Source organism: Mustela nigripes, chromosome X (genome assembly GCF_022355385.1).
Source record: "Mustela nigripes isolate SB6536 chromosome X, MUSNIG.SB6536, whole genome shotgun sequence".
Lineage (NCBI taxonomy): Eukaryota > Metazoa > Chordata > Mammalia > Carnivora > Mustelidae > Mustela > Mustela nigripes.
Window position 1 is genome coordinate 83159320 of NC_081575.1, and position 8252 is coordinate 83167571.

Below are 8252 nucleotides of genomic sequence, written 5' to 3' on the forward strand. Positions count from 1 at the left end.
CAGGAATAGATGATCTGCATGAGAAATCAACTGGAGTGATCCACCAGTATGCTGAGGATTGGCCCAGGATCTCTGTATTTTACCAAGTGTCCCGACTGTTTCCTGTTCGTACCAGTTTAAAAATAACCACACGGGAAAAAAAAATAAAATAAAAATAACCATATGAGAGTATCCCATTCCAAGACGAGTATCCCGCCAGCTTCAGCCCACCCTGTCCCTGAAGTCTCCCATTATCTGACCTGGCTTGCCCCATATTTGTCTGCACAAATGCCTGACTCTTAAGGCACCACTCCCATCCATCCCTCCAACCCAAAGCTACAGCCCACACCTCTCCCCTGAGAATCCACAGGCACTTACAACCCACCACCCACCCGCCACCCACCTCTGCCTCTCCTCCCACAGTGGCTGTCCACACCTTGGCGAATATCTTAGTCACCCCAACTGGGAACCTGGGCCTCGGCTTCTATTCCCCCCTTTCTCTTGATCCTTTCCCAACTCCACAATCCACCATGGCACCTATCAAGCTGTTTCTTAATCACCTGTAAACTGTGTGGTCTCCCTTGTGAGACCCTGAGGAAGAAGGCTGCAGTCTTATCTGTCTCACTCGCCACTGCACTGCCAGAGCCTAGCTCAGGTCCTGGCTCACAACAGGTGCCAAGTAAACGTCTGAAAAGAAACCAGTCATCTGCTGCGCTGTTTCCCCAGCCTGGAAGTCCCCTCCTAGCACCTTCCTGGACCAACTCTTACACGGGGATAAGCCAAGGATGCTTGACAGGGGTGGGAGTGGGTAACTCACCGTCTTTCATACTCCATGTCCTGATAGGGCCTGCGGGGGCTGCTGGGGCCCCTCCTCAGCCGCTGGCTCCGTTTCACTTCCCAGCCACCCCCGCTGCTGCCACCATGATCTGCCAGCCTGGGTGATGCCTCCTGCAGGGACTCTGGGGAGAGTAGAAGGAAGAAAGGGGTCAAGGCAGTTGGGGCCTCCTTGAGAAACCCTTGTTGTCAAGGCTCTCTGCTGTCGCTTAGCCCAGGGACATTATTTCCCAACTTCCTGGTACTCCTGTGGACCAGAGTGGGAAAGCAGCCCCTACCTGGTCTGCTCCTTCCTTTCCCCCCAGACATGAGGCTATAGCCCACAGCCCTAAAATAGCAAGGCCAGGGGCACCTGGATGGCTCAGTCAGTAGAACGTGCAACTCTGGATCTCAGGTCATAGGTTTAAGCCCCACACTGGGCGCAGAGCTCACTTAAATAAAACAGAAACAGCAAAGGCCTTTAACAGAGAGGGAGCATCCTGCAGAGAGCCCTGGTGGTGCCACCTACTCTGTGATCAGGGCTCTGCCACCTGAGACTGGTAGACAAGTCTGAGCCTGGAGCTACCTGCCCAGAGGGCTCTCGGCGTTGGACGACTTGTCAAGATTAGGCACATTAGGCACGGAGGTAAGACTTCACAACAGGAGTTGTAGGCATCCACCAGCCTCCTTCCACAGGGCCCCAGGTGCCATTTCATCCTTGCAACAAAGACACTGGCTGCCCCCTACAAGACAGCAGGAGACCACAAAAGGCCTAGAGGGTAAAGGGGCTAACTTGGCAGTGAGACAGTTGACGCCTCCCTGGGCTCCGGGCCAAAACAGCTTTGGCCCTCACTCCGCAACTGGCTCAGCCCTCTCTCTTCTGCACAGCCAGGTCCCAAGGTGGTTCTCTCCCCAGGGCTCTGGGTCCAACTCATTCAAAGGCAAAAGGAGCCCTTTTGAGGCTGTTCCCAACCACTGTGCTGTTCTGCTGGGATGGAAGGGTGAGTCACTTCATCCAGCCTTCAGGGCTGCCATGAGAACTAAGTGAGTCCCCAGAGCCACGTGACCTGGCCAGGGGTCACCAAGAAGTAACCCAGAATCTTCAAGCCCACCCTCTCAGCAGGAATCGGGCAAAGCTAGGCAGCAGCAACACCTGCCCAACAGTAGCTAGCCACCACACCTTTTGCCCATGTATACACACAACCAATTTTCTCTTCCTCCTTAAGCCACAGGGAACCAGGGCTGCCTGCTCCCAGATGGATAAGAGTTAGAATCACAACCAGGGGCCCCAGTGGATGAGAGCCAGATACAAAACCCTCAGCAGACTCTGGCAAAGAGGTCGGAGTCACACACCCGTATCCACAACAGATAGGGACCAAAGTCACAGACACGCGCCCTGAATAACTATGGGCCCAAATCACAAGACAGGAACCCACAATAAATACAGGCCATAATCACACACTGAGGCCCATCAAAGGATGAGCGCCAGAGTCACGGATTCGAACTCCTCCCCAAAGAAGGGGCAGTAAGTCATGCACACATTCCTTGCGCTCCCTCCCCGCCTAGCAAGTGGGTTGATTAGGGCCAGTCCCAAGAAGAACTCCCCAAGGATAAGGACCCCTCCCCATGGATAAGGACCTGAGTTACAGCACAGACTGCAAGGATAAAGACCAGAGTCATAGACTTTTTTCCCTCCTCCCCCACCCAAGAATAAGGACCTGAGCCACAGAATGCTTCCCCACGGACCGGTAAGTACCCAAGTCACACGGAACAGACAGCACACCCCCTCCCCTATGGATAAAGACCTCGGCCCCTCCACAGATAAAGTTCGGTGTCGCAGATACCACGGAAACCCACTCCCATCGGTCCCTCCCTTCCCCCAACCCGCGTGCACCCATTCTGTGCCCCAATCGCGCACGCGCCTCCGCTCTCAAAAGCAGTGTGTGTGTGTGTGTGTGGGGGGAGACACCCCCCTCCCGGGCTCAGGCCATGCACGCACGCCTCGGTTCCGCGCGTAGCCCAGGCCCACGTCCCATAGTTCGCCCTCGCGCCTCCTCTCCGCACCCGCCCGCCCCCGGTCCCTTACCTCCGCCCCCACGACCAGCGACGACGCTCACCTTCTCGGCCCGGGCTGTCAAGGGAGGGCTCCCGGACATCACCTCGGCGCGCCGCCACCTCCTCCAACTCTCCCAGCTCAGCCGGAGCCGACCCGCACCACCGCCCAGTCCGAGGCCGGAGGCAGAAGGGCGGAGGAGCGGGGAGGGGAGAAGCGCCAAGCGCGCTACCCTCCCCAGGAAACCCACTGCCGCCTACTCCCGGCCGGCCGCAGTCACCAGCACAAAATGGCGACGACGAGAAGGGAGCCGGCGCTTCGACCACCATCCACCTACTAAGGGAGCGCGCTCTGGCCGGCCTCGTCTATTGGTCGCCGGCCGCCGACGGCCAGCCCTGGCCGGCTCTGATTGGCAAGCGTATGCCACCTCCCCACTCTCCCTGCGAACGCTCGCAAGTCGCGAAAAGGAGTAGCTATTGGCCAATCCGGCGAGGCCCGCTTTTTAGAAGCTTGGCTTCCTTCGAAGATGAAAGACAAACGGAAGCTCCGCCCCTTTCCCCAGAGGACGAGGGAAATCTCCGTGCCATTGGCTGGGACCTGCGGCCGTCCAAATGTCAACGCTTTCTTATCAAGGGACTGGGCCGACCTATCAGCCAGAAATTCCTTGGCCTGACTGAGGTTGGGAAAATGGTCGCCCCCGTGAGGCCATGACAGAGGGAAGGAAAAAGGGGCTACTCAGCGCCTCACCTCACTTGAAAACCAAATCCGGGCTCGGGACCTATTTAGTGCGGCGGGGGCGGAGCGACAATTGTCGCGCCCGGGCCAACTGCAGCTGCGCACAGTGGCATTTCCGTCCCCGCCCCTGAGAGCCTGCAGCACAACCTGCCATGGCGGCCGGACTGTTGAGTTGGAGCGCTCGCCGCCTTTTGGCAGTAGCGGCGACGCGAGGGCTCCCAGCCGCCCGCGTTCGCTGGGAGTCCAGCTCGGCCAGGGCCGTGATCGCCCCGTCGGCTATGGCTGGAAAGCGGACCCCGGCACCGACCGTACGCTGGCAGGAGGACCCAGATCCGGAGGACGAAAACCTCTACGAGAAGGTGAGAGGGAGGGGAAACGGGACACAAGAAGGGTCAGTCAGGGAGGGACCGGCGGACGGGACGCCGTAGAGGACGTTCTTAAACGGCTGAGGATTGCGCTGCTGGTGAGATCCTCGAAGACTTGGGAACTTTGCTTAGCTTGATTTCCTTCTTTGTCCCCTGCTAATCTTCAGTTCAGGGCCGGGGGCAAGATTGGCTTTGTTTTGAAGACGGGTATCAAACCTGAAGTGGGCGATGCTCAAAACACGTTAGAAGCAGTATAACATAACGACAGTAATACTAAACACCCCTATGGGGCTTGCTCGGTGCCAGAGCTCTAAACATTTTAGGTACGTTATCTAATCCTCAAAACAACCCCATTTCGAAGTTGGTACTCTGAGCATATCTAGTCTACCGATGAGGACGCTGAAGCATAAAGATGTTAGGTGACTTGCCCAAACTCGCCGAGATGAACGTGTGGGGGAACCGGGTCCGCTGTGCTGTGGGGATAGCAGAGACTCTGAAACCAGAATGCCAGGGTTGGAATACAAGCACTGATAGTTGTTCATCTTTGTGACCTTGGTCAAGTAGCTTAACTCCTTGGTGCCTCTTTGTAAAATGGGGAAAGTATGAGTACGCCTTATAGAAAGTAAAATGCTACGTCTGCCGCATGTAATTAAATGAGTCAAAATGTTCAGAAGAGCAGCTGCAACCTAGTATTCAGCATTAGAAAGTGTTAATCATTATTGCTACTTCTGCCTCCCTGATACATTGTGCAGTTTGTGTATGGCACACTGTAGGTTCTTCATCAGTACTATCCTCTGGCTTGGATATATAGGATCTTACTCATTTATTCATTTGTTCTGTAAATAAGGACCCAGGGCCTGCTGTATGCCAGGTGTGGTTCAGGACCCTTAGGAGTTCAGCAGTGTGGAAATCAGACAAAGCCCTTGCCCTCCTAGAGCTTGTATGGTAATGGAGAGCACAGACGATAGTCATGTAAAATATTCGGAAACAGTGCTATTGAGTATGTAATAAGATAATGTGATAGGATCTGGGGAGATGCTGCTACCTTGGTAAAGTGGTAACTGCTAGAAAGAAAGTTAAGCAAGATAAGTGGATGGGGAGTGACTTGGGGGGGTAGGGGGTAATTTTTCGTGAAACCATAGGAAATTAGCGATATGCAACCATCTTTAACCTATAAAAGTGGCAATTTCCTATAGTTTAAGACAAGTAATGGCTAAGGTGACTAGGGACTGCCTCCTAAGGGAAGTGATTATGAAGCCAATATTTTGAGCCAGGAGACAGACCTAGCCATGATGCTATCAGGGGGAAAGACTTTCCAGGCAGCGGGAACAGTAAGTGCAAAGGCCCTGTGGCAGGAAGGAGTTTGATAACTCCTAAGACTAGAAAGAGGAATTAAAGGAGAGAGGGGAGATGGGTCTGAGGTGAAATTGGAGACCAGCTTATGCAGGGCCAGCGTAAGGTTTTGTGGAGCCACAGGAAGCCCTCACTGACCTTTTCCTCTTCTTGCCACAGAACCCAGACTCCCACGGTTATGACAAGGACCCTGTTGTGGACCTCTGGAACATGCGGGTCGTCTTTTTCTTTGGGTTCTCCATCGTCTTGGTCCTTGGCAGCACCTTTATAGCTTATCTGCCTGATTACAGGTGCATGGGTGTGTCGGAGAGAGTGAAATGGGTGGGGGTGGAGATTGAAGGGGGCTGAGCCAGGAATCCTGTTCTTTGTGCCAGTGGGGATTGGGGAGCTAAAATGGGGATTGGTGTCCAGTGAGGCTCCCTCACATCCACCCCCATGCTGCTGCCTCCAGAATGCAGGAGTGGGCCCGCCGAGAAGCTGAGAGGCTTGTTAAATACCGAGAGGCCAATGGCCTCCCCATCATGGAATCCAACTGCTTTGACCCCAGCAAGATCCAGCTACCAGAGGATGAGGACTGACCTGTTGCCAAGTGGGGCTCAAGAACCATCACCTTCTCCTCCGCCTGCCTGTCATTCTCCCCTTTCTTCAGAGCACCTAATTAAAGGGACTAAAAGTTTGACTGGCTGGTGTCGGTTTTGTTGTGTGTGGGAGGGGGGTGCAGAAATGGGCGTGTCAGATTCTAAAAGGCCACTGCAGCCTGTTCTGATTATCTGTTGCTGGATAACAAACACCATAAGACTTAGTGGCTTGAGATGACCATTTAGCATTCTCTTTCATGGTCCTGTGGTGGACTGGGCTTAGCTAGGTGGCTCCTCTTGGGGCCTCAGGTGGTTGCAGTCAGATGGTGGCGGCGGGCTGAAGGCACCTTTAACTGGGACAGATGTCCCAGGTAGCTTCTTCACTCGCATATCTGGCATTTCAGTCTTCTTCTGTGTGACATCTCTCTCTGGCAGAATAGTCTGGGCTCCTTAAGGGTGGCTCAGGGCTCCTCTGCATGGGGTGTGGCATATGGGAAGAAATCAGCGGCAACCAATCATAGAAGAAGGGCCAGGACGACTGGGAATTGAGGGTAGTGTGTCCAAACAGGGCTTTTCCATTGCTAAGCACAAGCCTTTGTCTCCCTCACCACCTTCTCTGTTTCTCTCTACGTTTTGATGTTTCTGCCCGTCTTGTGTCTTGGTGAGTCTGGATGCCTCTCTCTCCCCTTCTGTCCTAGTCTGGGTGGTCTTGCACTCAAGACACACATCTCTGTGTATGCATGCATGTCTCTGCCTGTTCCCCTTCTCTCCCCGCCCCCTCACTTGCAGGAATTCTCCCCCTGCATGTTCTTTCTCTGGGAATAGGCTGTCTGCCCACATCGGGCTCATTCTTTCAGCCTTCCTCTTTGTCTTTGTCTCTCTGTGTTCTGGAAGATGGAGCTCAGGAGACTTGCTCCGGCTCTCTTTATCTTTCCAGGGAATCTCCCCTAAATTCCTGTTAATTCTGGACATGTGGGCGCCCCTTCATGTCCCTGGCATCTCTGCCCTCTGCGCAGTGGCCCTGTTCTAAAGCTCATACTTCACAACTCGAGATCACATGCTCATTGCTGCCATCTCTTTGCGTGTCCCTGCTTGGGACTTTGGAGAGTGCAGGAGCCCCCAATCCCTGGCTACCAGAAGAAAATGTGTCCCGATGGACCCACCGCTAGAGGTGATGTCTCTACCCCCAGCTGCTCAGTCTCAGAAAGAGCCCCAGCCCACCGGTGCGTGGCTAAGGTGGGAGCAACGCCCACGCGAGCCTTTCTGGAAGTGAGTGATTTCACTTCCCGAGTGCTTCCCTGTGGGGCCTGTCTCCCAACCTGAGGCTAGGCCCCAAAGCAGAGAATCCCAGTGTGTGAAGAGAGCACTCTCCACCTTCCAGCCCGTAGGTACTGGGACGGGAAGTGAAGGGGATGTGCTAGCCCGGCCACCAAGTACCTGACTATATTCCCTATAATAAACCTCAGCTTCTCGCCACCATACCCTACCATCCACCTGAGAATCTGTCCCCCCACTGACCGCATTCGGGAGGTAAGCTGCACGAGTGCAGGCGTTCGGGCACGCCTGTGCGCTCAGAGCAGGGACTGATTCAGTATGTGCTTGAGAAACGTGATACTTTTGCTGCCTGTGGTGTAGGCGCCATGGCCTACCGTTAGTGGCCTTCAGGCTTATGGCCTCTGAGGCTGCACGCTTCCAATCCCCCCCAGATCTGCCTCCTTCTCATGTTCCCAGGATCTCAAGAAACCTCCGTTCTGGCCAAACAAGAGCTGGCACTTAAACTAAATCCTAAAAATCCCCGCTTTTGCTCTCTTCCCGATGGCAACAATACCACCTTCCTTCCCTCCCAGCCACACCAGCCACCTCAAAACTTCATTGTTCTGAACATTGAATAAAAATGTACAGGCAGGGGCCCCTGGGCGGCTCAATGGGTTAAGTGTCTGCCTTCAACTCAGGTCACGATCCCGGGGTCCTAGGATTGAGCCCCAAGTCAGACTCCCTGCTCAATGGGGAGTCTGCCTCTCCCTCTCCCCCTGCTCCCACCGCTCATGCTCTCTCTCCCCCAAATAAATAAATAAAATCTTTAAAAAATAAACAAAATGTACATACAGGCTTCAAAGGTCATTTACTTTTTACAAACCAGACACTCCCACGTAACCAGGACCCAGGTCGAGAAAGAGAACATGAATGAACACTAAAAGCTCCCTTCAGGGGGCACCTGGTGGCTCAGTAGGTTAAAGCCTCTGCCTTCAGCTCCGGTCGTGGTCCCGGGATCCTGGGATCGAGCCCCGCATCGGGCTCTCTGCTCGGTGGGGAGCCTGCTTCCTCCTCTCTCTGTCTCTGTGTGCCTCTCTGCCTACTTGTCTGTCAAATGGGTAA

General features: G+C 54.4%; 2 protein-coding genes across 7 annotated transcripts in view; one reads left to right on the forward strand and one right to left on the reverse strand.

The window, feature by feature from the left end:
* Positions 1 to 3323, reverse strand: part of RBM10 (RNA binding motif protein 10) — a 30069-nt gene extending 26746 nt beyond the window's left edge. For 3 of the 6 annotated variants that reach the window (XM_059385812.1, XM_059385813.1, XM_059385811.1), the window contains exons 1-2: positions 2910 to 3323; positions 797 to 938 (exon numbers count right to left, since the gene is read on the reverse strand). In XM_059385812.1, the coding sequence (XP_059241795.1) occupies positions 797 to 938; positions 2910 to 3174 (407 nt within the window). In that variant the 5' untranslated portion in view covers positions 3175 to 3323. Of the gene's footprint in view, positions 1 to 796; positions 939 to 2878 lie in introns of all 6 variants that reach the window. The other 3 variants (XM_059385815.1, XM_059385816.1, XM_059385814.1) reach the window with 3 other exon arrangements.
* A 208-nt stretch (positions 3324 to 3531) lies between these two features.
* On the forward strand, positions 3532 to 5977 carry NDUFB11 (NADH:ubiquinone oxidoreductase subunit B11). The gene is made up of 3 exons (XM_059385817.1): positions 3532 to 3939; positions 5458 to 5588; positions 5750 to 5977. Exons 1-3 carry the CDS (start codon positions 3733 to 3735, stop codon positions 5874 to 5876), a joined length of 465 nt encoding a protein of 154 aa, XP_059241800.1. The 5' UTR covers positions 3532 to 3732; the 3' UTR covers positions 5877 to 5977.
* The last annotated feature ends 2275 nt before the right edge of the window (positions 5978 to 8252 follow it).

Excerpts from the sequence above, each read along its gene's own strand:
- NDUFB11 (XM_059385817.1), top strand. The coding sequence starts at position 3,733 with ATGGCGGCCGGACTGTTGAGTTGGAGCGCTCGCCGCCTTTTGGCAGTA. Across the intron at positions 3,940-5,457 it reads ACGAAAACCTCTACGAGAAG|AACCCAGACTCCCACGGTTA; the intron begins GTGAGAGGGAGG and ends TTCTTGCCACAG. Across the intron at positions 5,589-5,749 it reads GCTTATCTGCCTGATTACAG|AATGCAGGAGTGGGCCCGCC; the intron begins GTGCATGGGTGT and ends TGCTGCCTCCAG.